This window comes from Oncorhynchus kisutch, linkage group LG11 (assembly GCF_002021735.2).
Source record: "Oncorhynchus kisutch isolate 150728-3 linkage group LG11, Okis_V2, whole genome shotgun sequence".
Classification (NCBI taxonomy): Eukaryota; Metazoa; Chordata; class Actinopteri; order Salmoniformes; family Salmonidae; genus Oncorhynchus; species Oncorhynchus kisutch.
This window is the reverse complement of record NC_034184.2, coordinates 72,145,931-72,164,167: the sequence shown is the minus strand read 5'-3', so window position 1 is coordinate 72,164,167 and position 18,237 is coordinate 72,145,931. Positions and strand designations below refer to the sequence as shown.

The 18,237-nt window shown below is 40.9% G+C and overlaps 1 protein-coding gene across 1 annotated transcript in view; it reads left to right on the top strand.

Annotated features, from left to right (window-relative positions):
- Positions 1 to 548: 548 nt before the first annotated feature.
- Positions 549 to 18,237, top strand: part of LOC109900157 (histone-lysine N-methyltransferase 2C) — a 104,062-nt gene continuing 86,373 nt past the window's right edge. The window contains exons 1-2 of the mRNA XM_031835020.1: positions 549 to 1,425; positions 12,285 to 12,446. Of these exons, the coding sequence (XP_031690880.1) occupies positions 12,286 to 12,446 (161 nt within the window). The 5' untranslated portion in view covers positions 549 to 1,425; position 12,285. The remainder of the gene's footprint in view (positions 1,426 to 12,284; positions 12,447 to 18,237) is intronic.

Genomic DNA, 18,237 nt, shown 5'->3' with positions numbered 1-18,237 from the left:
TTAATGTCATTTGTGATTCACTTTTACTAAAAAGAAATGGATGCCTTATCCCGTGCTATAAGTGTGTGTGTGTGTGTGTATGTGTGATACCTTAATGTTTAATAATCAACTTATAATATGTTATGCCATGTACACTATTCATAACTATCAGAACTCTCAGTTATCCTAATACTTTTCTGTCGTGTAAGGTAAAATGCAATTAATTATGTTATGCATTCCTACCAGCAAGTAGAGTAGAGACTTTGTGTTGTATTTTATATTAATGTATTTTTAGCAATAGACATTACCAATAATAATCTATTCCACAATGTGATAACTCTGAGAATAAGGACTGTTGTAGCAACAGATATAAAACAATTTACTGACTTGTATGCAACACAAAATAACAGTTATGTTGCCTCTGTGCACTGTTGAATAAAACCAGCAGAAATTGAGAGAATGCATGGCTCGGCGAAACAGAGTCCAATCCGCTATTTAGGAACTCCAGATCTATGTTTGGAAAGTTCTTGGCTGATGACTGAGAAGTCTCTTTACCTGGATAGTGCTCCAATATATCACTCCGCAGGCTCAGTGAGACTTTTTTCATAACATGTATTACGCGGTCTGACACAAAATGCGACAATTTACATGTTTTTTATTTATACATATGTATAAGATTATTTTTTAATGCATGGTTTATTCCTGTTCGACCGTTATTTGTTTTAACACGTCTTACTTCATGTTTAATTGGACCTATTTCCGCGACAAACGTTGACAGGCAGTGCTTAGGTCTATCCTAAACATGGCCACCATGATGGAGTAAAGCTTCAACTTTAAATTTCACATTTTTAGAAGAAAACTTATACATTTTCACAGGAATGTTTCAACGGAAGAAATTATATCAGTCATCTTATCCATATGAAATCATTGGAGAAAGTTTCTTGTTGGATTTAATAATAGTTTAAGTTGTCTGGAAGCTGGAAACGAAAAAAATAATAATTGCATCAATACCGTAAGCGTTTTAATTTCTCACGATAGTTTTAAAGCTTTTACAAACCTTTTGTGGGATTTTTTAAGTTGTGGATCTATCTTAATTGCAACAATTTCGCTGTGAAGAATTGAAGAAACGATTGGGAAATATTTTATAATTTGTATGCGTTTTCTGGCAGAAAGTAAATATTGGTGGTCGAAGGGAGAGTAGTAATGTTCAATGATTGACGTACTTTTAAGAAGCCAATAAACTGAAGAATACATAAAGGGATATAACAGTTTGTGTGATTTTGAGGCGCCGAAAGTGCACTGGTCACTTCCCCCATATTTTTGAATTGGTGGATGAACGAGTCAGCGACACCCCTTACCCCACTTATACTAATCGAAAGTATGACATTTCTCATATGGCTTTAAAGGTCATGAAGGAAATACATCTGAACTTCTAGGTTCTAAAAGGTAAGCTGTATTTCTCTATTTTACTCAGTTATGTGTTTTCAGACGTGCAGCGATAACCAGCCCCCTTCAAGATTTCCGTGTGGCCAATCATGTTGCCGTAGAGCGCTCTGTTTGTTATAATTTTTTATTCAAATGTGGTCTTTGAAGAGCGCAGGTTCTTGCTAAAACTATTTCGTACTAGAATTCAACTTAACTGCCGGCAACTCAGCATTTTACATTATAGTTTTAATGAGACGTTAACCCTATGGTTCGGCTACTCACTCAAGAAGATCAAACAATAGTGTTTGGCAGGGTTGTGACCATCAAATGATGCAGTCAAAAAGTTGTGTTTTCAGAGCTTTGAACAACATACATTCAATCCCTATGCCTACTCTTGAACTGCACCTATGGGTTTTGACCTAAGCATATTAGAGTCTGAACGTTTTAAACCAGAGGTCTTCAACTCCAGTCCAGGATATTTGGTGTACATGCTTTCATTCCAGCCCTTTAGCAACACCTGGCATTGCATGTTATGGCCCAGACTGAAGATACAGGATTGGTTGACTATTTTAATCAGGTCAGGTATTGGTGATGGGCTGGAATAAACGCTTGCACACGCAGTAGGTCTCCACGACCTAAATTGGAGAACCACACGCGTTATGGCTCTTGATAGGACATGAGGAGAGTCCAGTGTTTATTATAACCACGAATTGCAATATATTTTCTCAATAACTATGCCCAACTTTTTAAGTCATGTTTCTTATGCATTCAACCTTAAGACAGTACTCCATGCAGATCCTGCCATTGACAACCAAGGACTCCAGTTGTTATTATAGACAGAAGTGCAGCTGATTATATTGTCGTCTCTCAAATCAACGAATAAGGCCTAACTCCTTACCTAGCAGTCGAGGCTGCTGAGGGAGGACGGCTCATAAATGGCTGGAACGGAGCAAATGGAATGGCATCAAACACATGAAAATCATGTTGGATGTAGTTGATACTCTTCCGCTCCAGCCATTACCTCGAGCCTGTCCTCCCCAATTCAGGTGAGACCAACCTCCTGTGTTACCTGGTGATGTACAAGTAGATTCAAGTACAGTGAAATGCCTTTATTGCCAGCTCTAAACCTGACAATGCAGTAATCAATATCAATGTAGTACTAAAAACAACAAGATGGTACAAAAACACACGATAAGTAAGCTAGCTATATACAGGGTCAGTTCCAATACCATATTTACAAAATGCTGGGATACTGGAGTGAAGGAGGTAGATACTTTTGGTCATGTAGTGTATGTGGACACCTGCTCGTCAAACATCTCATTCCAAAATCATGGGCATTAATATGAAATTGCTGCTATTACAGATTCCACTCTAATGGGAAGGCTTTCTGCCAGATCTTGGAACGTTGCTGCAAGGACTTGCTTCCATTCAGTCACAAGCATTAGTGAGGTCAGGCACTGATGTTGGCCAATTAGGCCTGGCTCGCAGTCTGCGTTCCAATTCATCCCAAAGGTGTTCGATGGGGTTGAGGTCAGAGTTCTTCCACATCAATCTCTACAAACGATTTTTGTATGGACCTCGCTTTGTGCACAGGGGGCATTGTCATGCTGAAACAGGAAGCGTGATTCATCACTCTAGAGAACGCTCTTCCACTACTCCAGAGTACAATGGCGGCGAGCTGTACACCACTCCAGCCGACGCTTGGCATTGCGCATGGCGAGCTTAGGCTTGTGTGCGGCTGCTCGGCCATGGAAACCCTTTTCATGAAGTTCCTGTGTCCTCGATGGCTGTGTCCTCTATTTTATACACCTGTCAGCAATGGGTGGGGCTGAAATGGCCAAATCCAGTAATTTAAAGGGGTGTCCACATACTGTTGTATATATGAGCCAATTTAGCAATTAGGATATGTTATTTGTAAAACCCCACGGCCTTGTTCTAAAAACATATTTGATTTATTTGAGTACTCAAAAAATCATGCAAGTACTCGAACAGTCAAATGTCACATGCCCATCCCTAATGAGGACATCCTGGTGACACAGGGATGCTAGTTTGGGATTTCACTCCAATTTGTTGTCACATAGTTGCTAAAGACCCAAACTAGCATTCCTGCTATGTCATATTAACCCTGTGATTATTGCATCTTTGGTATGATATAAGTTAAAATGTGAATTAGACTTGTGAGGTCAAGCCGTAGAACCAAGAATAACAAGGTGATGTCTCATTTCATATGGATCTATTTTTGTCTCTGTGCCACAGAGTTATGTAAAAGGCTCTGCGTGGTCAATTCAACATCTGAAGTGGCCGTACAGCATTTACTGCGATGCAGCCTCTGCAGATGTCCTGGCTTTCATACTTCTTGCGCTTAGCGGAGCAGAGCTATTGTGAAGGAAGTTGTCAAGGAAGTGAGTTTTTGTTTATACAGGATGTGCCGCCCCACCTACTGTCAACCAATCATGTCAATGTGGAGCTATATGGAGTCCTCTGCATTGTTCTAACATTTGAGGTGCATGGCGATGCGGTATGGAGCTTGATTTGGCCTTTGCATGCCACCAGAGGGTCCGCAATATCGTCATACACTCCATACGACATCTCTGACCACATTTTTGGATCAAGCATAAATTGGATTTAAGACAGTAAAGAGCTAAGGAAAATGTTATGAGGAGCTATGTGAATTGTTAGTCAGGAAAGGAAGATGAAGACGGAATGCTGCATACAGGTAAAAGTGGAGGACAGTGTGCAGAAAGCGAGCGGAAGTGGAGGACGTTGTCAAGGAACACACACCAGGAAGCTTTTATTGATTAGAGCAGAGGTACGAGGAGTTGAGAACATTAGTCGTCACTTACCGTCTTAAAAACAGTGTTGTCAGTGTTCCAGGTCTGATGCCATCATCATTAAAATGACAGATGTCTGACTTAGACAATTTGGCTTTAATGTTGTGTGAATGTAGACAATTTATGACTAATGTTTAAAGAACTTTGAAGGCTGGTTCCTTGGTTTCAAATTAGTGATAGGATGACATGGCAGGGACATTCAGAGAAGATCCTTGAATATAGGACATGGAATGGCTCAATTAATCTTAATTTCACCACAGCAAATGCAATCAGTCTAAAACATGTCATGGTCCTGTCGTGCTTACTTGGAACATAGCAAAGATGGAGGGCTGGAAAAAAATTCTGTCTCCCTGACATGATAGGTCTCAACATCCCACTTTGTTTCGAAGACCATTGGGCCACAGGTGAAATCTGAGGCTGTGTTTACACGGGCAGCCCAATTCTGATATTTTTTCCCCCACTAATTGGTCTATTCACCAATCACATCAGATCTCTTCACCTAAAATATTTTTTAGAACTGATCTGATTGGTCAAAAAACTATTATTGGGAAAAATATCAGAATTGGGCTGCCTGTCTAATAGAAGCCAGAGGGTTTCAGCATTGAGCTTGACTTTTGCAAAGCTCAAAGGACACCAATAATGTCAAGAAGGAAGATTATTTAGTATCACTACTTTCACTGTTTGAAGGGTACCTAATACATAAGGAATTCATACGACATTCATAACACATATTCCTGTGTCACTTACAGTGCAAATGCTGACTGGGCTCCATGTCAACATAACTATATCTGTGAGGCTGTTATGACAAAAATAATAATATGCAAATTCTGGAGATTATTGCCTCTTGGTAGCTACCCTTAATGGTGAAGATAAACCTATCAGTTGGAGAAATTAGTCATCCTTAGGGTGTCGGATTGCTATATAGTGCATTCTAGCAAATCTTTGAAAGGCATAAAATGACATTCAGGAAGTCTTGAGGTAAAAAAAAGGCATGATGGTCTTCCATTCTTAAGAGCCTACAGTCTCTTGGCATTGTTGCAGAAATGGATTGCAAACTGTTGTGGCAGTGATGGTCGTGGTTGTTAAATTAGCTGAGAGAACTGTCAACACCCACTTAGCTGCTTGCAGGCCCCTCCTAGTCCTACTAATGCTTGTGCAACCATTGCTGTGTTCAGTAGGAAGAAATGGGTGATTTGAGGGGCCTGTTTAGGAGGGTTTAATGTTACAGAACGTTTAGGTAGAAGGGTAGGCCTTTAGTGTAGAACAGGTCTTAATGGTCTGTAATGTGCACTATGAGTATGGTTACATGCACACAATAATATGATTATTGTGGATAGTCAGATTTAATATACTAGTTTGACTAATGCGTTTACATTCTTTGCAAGAAGAACGATTTCCCTAATAATCCTGTTTACATCTGAAATCAGGCTACCTGATGTCACTGAAAATGCAGAAATTCGCCAATCAAAGTAAATGTTCTACCACAGCATCCATATTCCTTTTTTGGAAGCATATTTGACTTTTGAGTTCGAACATATAAAGTTTGTATGTGAAAACGACGACTTCTTCTAAGAGGCATACATTGTTCCGAACTCGCTTCACTTGTGCTAAAGAGAGAGGCTCGCTAGGCTGGGTGTAGCACATGTGCAAATAAAAATATACTGCTGGAACGTGTTTACATGTCCTAAAAATTAAAAATTAAAAATATTGCTCAGAAAATGTTGTTTTAATTGCCGTATATTTACTTCAATTTTGACCTTACGCTGATTTAAGATAAGCAGAGTAAGATGTTTACATGACTATTGCATAACCTGCCTACTGCCATAATCCGTTTTAATATCTAATTATTAGTGTGCATGTAAATGTACTCTCTCATAGGTAATAGTGTTCTATTCATTACATTTTGTTTCACTTCACAGAAATACATTCCAGAATGCATCCAATAAGAAATAATTTGGTTTTACATTTCAAATTTTTATTTCTACAATGAACACAACAAATGTCTCCTGACCATCCTTCACCACAACTTGACAAACACAACAGATTGTGTTAGAGGGAAATATCTAGTTCAAGATTGAGACATGCGACCTGGCAGCTTGAGAATAGCCCCCCCCCACACACAAACACCTTTACATTAATGATGTTAATATTTTTTTGTCATAAGATTTGGAAGGTGTCGCCACAATAGGCCTTTATGGTGAGTGATGTATCTACTCCAAATGTTTGCTACATTACATCAAATGTTTACTGTAACAAATTTGCTTTGTGTAATATCCCTAATTTTGCATCTACATGTTTTTACAGCGCTTACTGCATAAACAAGCTTTTATTCTCCCTGTGTCACTGACGTCTTCTGTTGGCCAAGCCTATGACACTACCTCCGATAAGAGGGCTACAACAGCAAACAAGCAGGGCTAAGGCAGCCTCATGTCCTGAGCAAACTACATGTGGACACCTACTCGTCGAACATCTCATTCCAAAATTGTGGACATTATGGAGTTGGTCCCCCCTTTGCTGCCTCCAATCTTCTGGGAAGGTTTTCCACTAGATGTTGGAACATTGCTGCAGGGACTTGTTTTCATTCAGCCACGAACATTAGTGAGGTCGAACACTGATGTTGGTCGATAATGCCTGGTTCGCAGTCAGCATTCCAATTCATCCCAAAAGGTGTTCGATGGGGTTGAGGTCAGGGCTCTGTGCAGGCCAATCAAGTTCTTCCATACAGATCTCGACAAACCATTTCTCTATTGACCTCGCTTTGTGCACGGGGGGCATTGTCGTGCTGAAACAGGAAAGAGCCTTCCCCAAACGGTTTACATAAATTTGAAACCACAGAATCATCTAGAATGTCATTATGATTTCCCTTCACTGGAACTTAGGGGCCTAGCCCGAACCATGAAAAACAGCCCCAGACCATTATTCCTCCTCCTCTGAACTTTACAGTTGGCACTATGAATTCGGGCAGGTAGTGTTCTCCTGACATCCGCCAAACCCAGATTCGTCCGTCGCACTGCCAGATGGTGAAGCGTGATTCATCACTCCAGAGAACACGCTTCCACTGCTCCAGAGTATAATGGCGGTGAGCTTTGCACCACTCCAGCCAACGCTTAGAGGGGTGATCTTAGGCTTGTATGCGGCTGCTCGGCCATGGAAACCCTTTTCATGAAATTCCCGACAAACAGTTATTGTGCTGAAGTTGCTTCCAGAGGCAGTTTGGAACTTGGTCGTTGCAACTGAGGACAGACAATTTTTATGCGCAACACGCCTCAGCCTTCAGCGGTCCCGTTCTGTGAGCTTGTGTGGCTTAACACTTCACGGCTGAGCCGTTGTTGCTTCTAGACGTTTCCATTTCACAATAACAGCACTTACAGTTGACCAGGGCAGAAATTTGACAAACTGATTCGCTGGAAAAGTGGCATTAAAAGTCACTGAGCTCTTCAGTAAGGCCATTCTACTGCCATTGTTTGTCTATGGAGATTGCATGGCTGCATGCTCAATTTTATACACCCGTCGGCAACGGGTGTGGCTGAAATGGCTGAATCAACACGTTTTGAAGGGGTGTCCACATACTTTTGTGTGTGTGATATGTATTAGTGCATCTGTCCTTAAATGTGAGAATCCATGTTTTTATGCTCAGTGATGTCCCAAATATCTTGCTAGTGGGAATGGGTCTGTGATGTGAGGTGGACACTTTGAAATGCCAATACTCAAGTAATATCTACTTCTGTTTCTGGTGTCATAGGCACATAGCCTACCCTTCAAGCAGACCAGCAGGCTCATAGTCTGTGTTTGTGGTCTGCCCAGCGACGTTGTGAGGCTGAACAGCCACTTGGCTCTAGTAGTGCATTTGAGAACTAGTAAAATAAAATAAACTGGTACAGACGCACAGCGGGGGACCCTGCTATTTATTTTCTCTCCTCTAATTTTTTCATTCTCTCCACCCCAACATGACTGTGCTTAACAAAATGGCTAAATTAATTTATGCAGTAGAGAGCGATGCTGCCAAGCAGCACGGAGATGTCCCCCAATGCGAGACTTCGCACATCTGGTCTCGAAGACATTACAGCTGAGTCAATGTCTGCTTTCTTCCTTTCCCCTCTTTCTTGTGCAAGAGCTTGCCTTACCTAGCTCTGCTAAATTGACACTGGTCTGTCCACTGTACAGTTGTGCCTTTCATCAAGCAGTTGTAGTTGCTATTGTTAATTTTCTCAGTTATTAGAAGTGGAGGCTAGATCTGTTATATTTTGTGGTAGTTGTTGGAGGCTTAAGGGGTGGTAAACCCAGCTAATTTGCTCGTCGAAGTTGAGGGGGAGTGCTGTGACAGTGATGGCCATCCTGGCCCGTCTTCTATGTGTTTCTCCATGCTTTGCATCATGAGGTATGTGAAAGCAAGTTGAATTGTGTAACTTTTGTGTTGTTACACAATGTGTTGTAACTTTTGCACAAGCATGCCTGATTCAACTATTCAACCTGAGTCAACTAATCATCAAGCTCTTGGCAAGTTGAATCAGGTGTGCTGGTGGTGGAATCAAACAAAGGTGGAATGGCTGGGCTCAAGCACGGCTCCAAGCGGGTTGGGAAATGGGATATGTTGCATTGAAAGATCCTTATGTCATCAAATTTTGCCGTTCGTAGCCAATATCAATGTGCCAACTAGTGGACAATGATAGAGATTTATAATTGTTTTTAGATATACAGTGGGGAGAGCAAGTATTTGATCCACTGCCGATTTTGCAGGTTTTCCTACTTACAAAGCATGTAGAGGTCTGTAATTTTTTATCATAGGTACACTTCAACTGTGAGAGATGGAATCTAAAACAAAAATCCAGAAAATCCCATTGCATGATTTTTAAGTAATTAATTAGCATTTTATTGCATGACATAAGTATTTTATACATCAGAAAAGCAGAACTTAATATTTGGTACAGAAACCTTTGTTTGCAATTACAGAGATCATATGTTTCCTGTAGTTCTTGACCAGGTTTGCACACACTGCAGCAGCGATTTTTGCACACTCCTCCATACAGACCTCCAGATCCTTCAGGTTTTGGGGCTGTCAATGGGCAATATGGAATTTCAGCTCCCTCCAAATATTTTCTATTGGGTTCAGGTCTGAAGACTGGCTAGGCCACTCCAGGACCTTGAGATGCTTCTTACGGAGCCACTCCTTAGTTGCCCTGGCTGTGTGTTTCGAGTCATTGTCATGCTGGAAGACCCAGCCACGACCCATCTTCAATGCTCTTACTGGCCAAGATCCTGCGATACATGGCCCCATCCATCCTCCCCTCAATACGGTGCAGTCGTCCTGTCCCCTTTGCAGAAAAGCATCCCCAAAGAATGATGTTTCCAAACTTCAGACGGGCCTGGACATGCGCTGGCTTGAGCAGGGGGACCTTGCGTGCGCTGTAGGATTTTAATCCATGATGGCGTAGTGTGTTACTAATGGTTTTCTTTAAGACTGTGGCCCCAGCTCTCTTCAGGTCATTGAACAGGTCCTGCCGTGTAGTTCTGGGCTGATCCCTTACCTTCCTCATGATCATTGATGTCCCACGAGGTGAGATCTTGCATGGAGCCCCAGACCGAGGGTGATTGACCGTCATCTTGAACTTCTTCCGTTTTCTAATAATTGCGCCAACGGTTGTTGCCTTCTCACCAAGCTACTTGCCTATTGTCCTGTAGCCAATCCCAGCCTTGTGCAGGTCTACAATTTTATCCCTGATGTCCTTACACAGCTCCCTGGTCTTGGCCATTGTGGAGAGGTTAGAGTTTGATTGAGTGTGTGGACTGGTGTCTTTTATACAGGTAACGAGTTCAAACAGGTTCAGTTAATACAGGTAATGAGTGGAGAACAGGAGGGCTTCTTAAAGAAAAACTAACAGGTCTGTGAGAGCCAGAATTCTTACTGGTTTGTAGGTGATCAAATACTTATGTCATGCAATAAAATGTATATGAATTACTTAAAAATCATACAATGTGATTTTCTGGAATTGTGTTTTACATTCCATCTCTCACAGTTGAAGTGTACCTATGATGAAAATTACAGACCTCTACATGCTTTGTAAGTAGGAAAACCTGCAAAATCGGCAGTGGATCAAATATTTGTTCTCCCCACTGTATATACAGTACCAGTCAAAAGTTTGGACTACCTACTCATTCCAGGGTTTTTCTTTACTTTTACTCTTTTCTATATTGTAGAAAAAAAGCGAAGACATCAAAACTATGAAATAACACATGGAATCATGTAGTAACCAAAAAAGTGAGATTCTTTACAGCAGCCACCCTTTGCCTTGATGACAGCTTTGCATACCCTTGTCATTCTCTCAACCAGCTTCATGAGGTAGTCACCTTAAATGCATTTCAATTAAGATGTGCCTTGTTAAAAGTTAATGTGTGGAATTTCTTTCCTTAATGCATTTGAGCCAATCAGTTGTGGTGACAAGGGTGGTATACAGAAGATAGCCCTATTTGGTAAAAGACCAAGTCTTTATTTAGGCAAGAACAGCTCAAATAAGCAAAGAGAAATGACAGTCCATTTATTTTAAAGACATAAAGGTCAGTCAATCTGGAAAATTTCAAGAACTTTGAGCGTTCAAGTGCAGTTGCAAAATCCATCAAGCGCTATGATGAAACTGGCTCTCATGAGGACTGTCACAGGAAAGGAAGACCCAGAGTTACCTCTGTACCTCTGCTGCAGAGGAGTTCAAGTAACAGACACATCTCAATATCAACTGTTCAGAGGAGACTGTGTGAATCAAGCCTTCATGGTCGATTTGCTGCAAATAACATTCGACCGGTGGAAATCTGTTCTTTGATCTGATGATTCCAAATTTGATGTTTGGTTTCAACCATCTTGGCTTTGTGAGACGCAGAGTAGGTGAACGGATCTCCGCTTATGTGGTTCCCACCGTGAAACATGGACGAGGAAGTGTGTTGGTGTTGGCGTCTTTTGCTGGTTACACTGTCAGTGATTTATTTCGAGTTCAAGGCTCACTTAACCAGCATGGCTACCACAGCATTCTGCAGTGATACGCCATCCCATCTGGTTTGGGCTATCATTTGTTTTTCAACGGGACAATGACCCAACATACCTCCAGGCTGTGTAAGGGCTATTTGACCAAGAAGGAGAGTGATGGGAGTGCTGCATCAGGTCACTTGGTCTCCACAATCTCCCGACCTCAACCCAATTTAAATGGTTTAGGATGAGTTGGACCGCAGAGTGAAGGAAAAGCAGCCAACAAGTGCTCAGCATATGTGGGAACTCCTTCAAAACTGTTGGAAAAGCATTCCAGGTGAAGCTGGTTGAGAGAATGCCAAGAGTGTTCACAGTTGTCATCAAGGCAAAGGGTGGATACTTTGAAGAACACTTTGAACAATTCTTTTGTTTTTTTTGTGATTCGTAATGATTCCATATGTGTTATTTCATAGTTTTGATGTATTTTCTGTTATTCTACAATTGTATAAAATAGTACAAATAAAAACCCTTGAATAAGTATGTCTGTCAACGTTTGACTAGTACTGTGTGTGTGTGTGAGATATATATCTCACACGCACACTCAGGTTGGACGCTCCCCATCCAACCTGATCGAGCTTGAGAGGATCTACAGAGAACAATGGGATAACCTCCCCAAATACAGGCATGCCAAGCTTGTAGCGTCATACTCAAGGCTGTAATCGTTGGCAAAGGTGCTTCAACAGAGTACTGAGTAAAGGGTCTGAGTACTTATGTAATTGTGATATATATTTTTTTCTTCAGTAATCTCTAAACCTTTTTAATCCATTTCAGAACAAGGCCATTCTGAATGTACTGTGTGTGTGTGGATGGATTTCAGTAGAAAGTCCACTGTGTCTCATGGCGTACTCAAACGGGGCATCTTACAATACAGGTTGTGTGTTAACAGAAAACAACTTCTGGTTTGGTTTCTTTTTTATCTACTTTGGTATTTAATTACCTTACCTAGCAAGACAAATGTATCCCCACATCTCCAATCCGATGTCCATGGTTCAATTAATAAACTTGTCTCCTTCTCTGCTCTCCATCCTGGTCCGCAGAATGTCATCAGAGGACAAGAGTCTGGATCCCTCTGACCACGGCCCTTCTATTCCCCTGAGCAGTACTGGGGGGCGCACCCCCTCCCCTGCCCCCACAGACCGGCGCCCCCGCGGCCGGCCTCGTAAGGATGCAGGCTCTGGATTATCCACACCCAGAAAGAAGTAGGTCCCTCTGCACTCTAATCTTGGTGTGATGCTTAGTTTTGACGCCTTGGCTGATTGTGTTGCCCTCTGTGGTTTCATTGGTCCCTGTGGCATTTGTTCTTGTGGTGATCTACTGGATGTATTAGGAGGGGGGGGGGGGAGTTTTCATTTTGGGTGGTTGTGAGTTGTAAAGGTAGGATTAATTATTATCGTAGAGGATAAAAACACCATTAAGTCTACCGACAGATGTCTCTTTGGCTGGTTCAGGTTTATTACTTAATCAACTCATGGAATTCTGCCATTTCTTTAAAAGCGGACAATAAAAAAAAAAATAAAAAAAAATTAATTGGTAATACTCATCTCCCTCAGCCCCACAACCCCATAGGTCCACTAAATGAATTTATTAAGTACCATGAATTATTAAATCTGCCAGCGTTTTCATCTCCCACTACGTGGCCTCCCAAATGAATCATGAGTGCAAGGAAGGGGATATGTGCTGCTGTGGCTACATGGATAACCCAAGCTATCCCCAAACGTTGCTGGTGGGGAGGGGTATGTGTGTGTTTGGAGAGGGAAGCGGGGCGTCACAAAGTGTGGCGTGGAGCCAACCTAAGCCGAGATTCCATCTTGACGAGCCACTCGTGTTTTGAGGTGCATTGGCTCAGAGGAAGCCACAGGAACTGTCACGAAGTGTAGGCCAGAAGGCTAAACTGAAAAACCTAACCTCTAACAAATAAAAATATGGCAGAGCCGCAAAAGTACTTCTGTGCAAGGGTGTTTATTTACGTAGTGAATCCGGGAGAAAAACAACAGTACTGCAATCCAAAGTATAAAAACAATGCTGCCCCCATCAACAGCTCAATCCAAAATGGTTCCCCCCTTGAACTGAAAGAGAGGCTCCTTTTGTAGGGGAAGCCCCTCCCATCAGAACATACCCAGCACTTATTCATTAAGCAATTACCGTCATTAAAGCCTACATTTTTCACTCAGCTAAACATAATGAATTATATACATTGCAACACGTTTCTCATGATACACTATACCAATATAACACATTTAGAAAATCCCATCCCTACTGACATGGAGTCTTCCAATATGCCCATTCACATGAACGAGCCATTCGGAACAGGCACTACAAAGCCAGCCTGATTACCGTAGCTCTGGTCCTTATCCCAGCATACCCTGAAGCTACAGAGATGGAGAGAGACGAACAGAACCAAACAAACAACACGCTCATCCATAACATAGATAAGTACAACAAACGTTGCTTAAATTAAACATGCTTGTCTGTACATTCTTTATACCATGAACTGTTACTGACGGGAGGTAAGAATAAAGTGTAAAATGTATGTACTAAGATAGGGAAGTGAACTTGTCGACCCACATTGTTAACGGAACAGGGAGGCGCGATGTGTGTGCTAGTGTACCAAACGCTGCCCGCGGCCAGTGACTGACTTCCCCGTCACAGAGACACTGCCTAGGAACTGACAATGTCTGACAATACCTGTCTTTTTTCATGTTTTTCCTTTCCGGTTGTTACATTTTGTCTCGGAGATATCCCCACTTTCATCCTTTCACATGGCAAACTCATACAGGAGAGAAAGTATTGCATACCACCTATCACAAGAATACCATCTATCACTAATCCAATCAAGAACAACTCTAGAAGATGGTCTGTATAACTTTGTGGAGAGGAGGTTTGGTCTTCAGATGAAGGATGTGATTGGCTTAAGGCTAACCCATTTAGTTGACTGGTCGATAGGCTTTTGGTCGACCAAGATTTCTTTAGTCGAGCAGTAGCAATAAAAAATATATCATGGACACCTGTCTGATTCACGCCTATCTGAGTGGACTGATCCATTGTGGTGGGGATGGAACAGTCCATCAGTCTAAGACGTTCTACTGCAATTGTTTATGTTTATATTACATAAGAACAATGGTGCAACACTAATAAAAAATATTATTTGATAATAAATGCGCTAGTGGTCGCAGAAACACATCAGTGCGCTGTTGGGTTGGCGCCTTTTCCTAGACCATGTTGCTATTTGTATAATAGCAAAGTTAACCAGCATATTGGTGTTGAGAACAATGCGGCGGAGGCAGCAGTAGAATTAGGAAATGAGAAAACAGCCCTTGTATAATTTTCAAAGAAAAGTGAGGAGAGAGGAAACCCCAACTTAATTAGTCTATAATCAATAGCCTAACTGTTAAATGTGCCTGGCTTTATAAATCATTCATGTGCATCTACAGGAATGTTGCCCGTTTGTTTGTTTAGAAGCTTACTGATTCCGTGAGCACCAAGCCTCACATAAGTAAGCAATTTCACAAATGCAGCTTTTTTTAAGCTTTGCACTTTTAAATTTTGGTAAAAAAAAAAAAAATGTATAGAACAACCGCTCTGGTATTATTTCTCATTTATTTAGTGTTTACATTGTTCCAAATTGTCCGACAAAATAATATTGATAATAACACTCCTCTTTCTTGATCTTATTATTACTATTATTATAATGATCATAAGTAAGGTCATGATCATTAGTAGGCTTAGTATAGCCAACATTGAGGCCTACATACAGCTAAGAGCGCATCCTGTTTAGTCTTAATACCGTAACTTACTTAGGACTATATTTCAATACTTATATGCTACTGAATCCATCATTAATTCGTTCATGTCATTACACAGCATATGAGTCATTCATGATTTTGAAATGCAATCGAGCATTACAGTTTTAAAATATAGTGAGCCTTGAATAATTGGCTTAAACAATAAATGAAGCATTCCATTTCAGAAATTGCATTCATGAATGAATGCGACTGTTTTTAGTCTTTCCTGTAATAAAGGCTTAATAAAAAAACATTACAACGGACACTCTGGTACACAGCACCTGTTTGGCAGACACAATATTCACGCAGCATTTGCGCCTTACCTTCTTTTTCTTGAGCTCCAGTATTTTCCACAACTAGTAGAGTTTATTCCACACATCTGGCTTTCCCCTTTACCTCCTGAGCAACCAGTAAAACATTCCCCCATTTTCGAGTTTGTCATGTCCTCAGCATTCATTTTGCTGTCATGTTTTACGGTGCTCAGAGTTTGTTATAACCAATTTATTGATGTAATTATGATAAGCTATAGGTCAGGCCCTATTGTGCCCCATTCAGACAGGGTTATTTTTACTGGGGGAGTTCGGTTAATGTAATTATGTGCACGAGAACAAAACACCACTTCTGTAATTTTAGTTCTGACCCAATCTGCCATGTCAGTAATTTTTACATCGCAGGAGCGTAACAAACTTTGTCCTTTGGTAATACTAGTCCCATGTGAATCAACATCCCTGTGTTTTGAGAGAGATGTCTGAGTTTGACAGGTGTTGCTCGCGGTTTGTGCACGGTAACAGTAGCTGATTTGATAAATGTAACTAAGTTGTGTGACCTATTTCAGGAAACTAAGCGTATGTCACGGGGTCACTACTTCACAGGTGAGCCGTTTAGATGTAAAATGTTTTTTTTTATGCATTTTTTTTGGCAGAAATGCCTTGAACATGTGAACTTTCATGTTCCTTAATAACAAACTTGTATGCCAAATGTAAGTAAAATTTGTTAAATTATGACCCTAGTTGGTTTAGCCATGGAAAAAAACAGCAACCTTCCCACTAGCCTGAGATAACGAGTGGGCTGAACATGCCGAGAGTTTGAATTGGTAGGCCATATAACACGCTTCTGTCTATTTGAGCTGTCCAGTATTTCTAGGTACCCTCGTGTCAAACTCCGCTTTAAAAAAAAAGTGTTGTGTAGTAAAACTGCACAAGTGTTGCTCTCCACTTTCTGGAGGACCGAGTTATGAAATCAGTGGAATTTGAGTATGATAACTAAGGAGAACACCAATCTCCAGGTTACATCTTCAAACTAAGGGCAACCATGTCATCCGACAGGAGATGTGTCCATCCATGAATTATGTATACAGGTAAAATAGTCTAAGCTAGCTACATTTTCAGATATTACACATTTCTAATTTTGACAAAGTGGTTTCATTTCAAGTTGGTGTACTGTTAGCTGGCTGGCTTGCTAGCGTATGTTACATGTATGATCTTATTATTCATATCTCAGAGCCATTTGTTTGGCTAGCTAACATTCAACCTGGTTGGTTAGATACCTGCAGATTCATGCATGGTAGTAATGTCACGAGTTGGGATTATGGTGAATTGTTTACCTAGCTAGCTAGCTACATGTCTTAACAAAAGACTCCACTATGCAAGTAACCATTTCAGGTGCGTTTGGAAATTATCTCGCTATGTAGTCCGATTTCTGAGCATTCTTGTCTGTGTGCCAGAGCACAGAATAACTGATGAATTTACAAATGCTCAACACCTGTTGAATATGGCCGGTGTCAGTAAATGTTGGCAAAAAAGCGTAATTAAATTGTTGCCAGCAGCACAGTTACCAACATTCTGGATAACATGAAAACAGCCCAATCAGCTCTGTTAGGGTGAGTAAAATGGTCACCACGATCTCATTTGTGTCTGGAAGTAGCTGGCAAACTAGCCAATGTTAGCCATTTAGCTTGGGTGCTTGACTGCAGTTGTGAGGTCAGAACTTTCAGATCAACCCTACTCATCACCCAGAGCATCCAGTGTGCGCTCTAAACGCTCAGAGTGAAACGCTCAGAATTTACAAACTGACCATCTTTCAGCACAGTTTAGTCACCAACTTCTGGATAACATGAAAACAACCTATGATGAATCGGTGTAGACAAAGGGCTCTCCAGTAGTAGTACCAAAACATTCAAAGGCCATTTTCTCAAAAGTGAGTTTAGAAGTTTATCAACTTTCAAAGCAGAATTACTTTCCCATTGTTCCTCAACTGTATTGTATGATATACAATTTTGTAGCTCTGAGTCTATACTTTTGTCCAATTTAAAAAAAACAAAAAAACAATTTCAAATTTTGCTATCTAAGACGGATTTTTGAGCTGGTCATTCACAGGCTACACGTGGGCCATTTTATATATCAACTTTCACAGGGAATAGTGTATTACTTGAATATTGCCAAATGCATAAGTAACAAATATTGAGCCTATTTAATGCAACCCTTGCTGTTAATAGATCTCAAAGCAGCATGCAACTGACCAAAAGGTTTGTAAATGTATACTTTCGCATCCAAAGCATTAACATATCTGAAGTGCAATTGCACTGTTTAGCTCAAATCTGAAGGCTGGGGGGCATCTAGGACATACTGCAGATTGCTCAAATGTCCTAATGATTATGATCACACTTCCTCAATTCAAATATGGTGACAGTTTGGTTTGGTTTAGAAACTTGGAACCAAGCTTGAGTTATCAGTGTGGCCATATCACCTGAACATGTTGAAATACTGTGTCTTCCATGCCCAGAATAAAAAAACTTCAGGCTTCTGGCATAACTGTCAATTTATTGGGAAGAAATAAAGAGTTGCAGTTTGGAAAAAAACTAATCCCGTCCGACTCGTCCTCTGGAATAACGGACATTGTGGAGTAATACTTACATAACCAACGTTCTCTAGTAATGTTAGTCACGTGCAAATATGTCTTTGGTCACGTGATACACACATGCGATGCATACATGTTTCACGTTAAGAGCGCAAGGGTTAAGGGAATAGGGATTTCAAATGAGGGATTTCTGTAACAGAACTTCTCTGCTTCAGCAACACTGACGGCACGATAAACACTTTGATGTTCTCTGGTGGTCGCTGCAGCAGGAAGGAGAGCGTGAGACAACGGGTGCTAGTCAGTCACTAGCTGTGTTTATTTTTATTTATTTTTTGAATAAATGTCTATAACA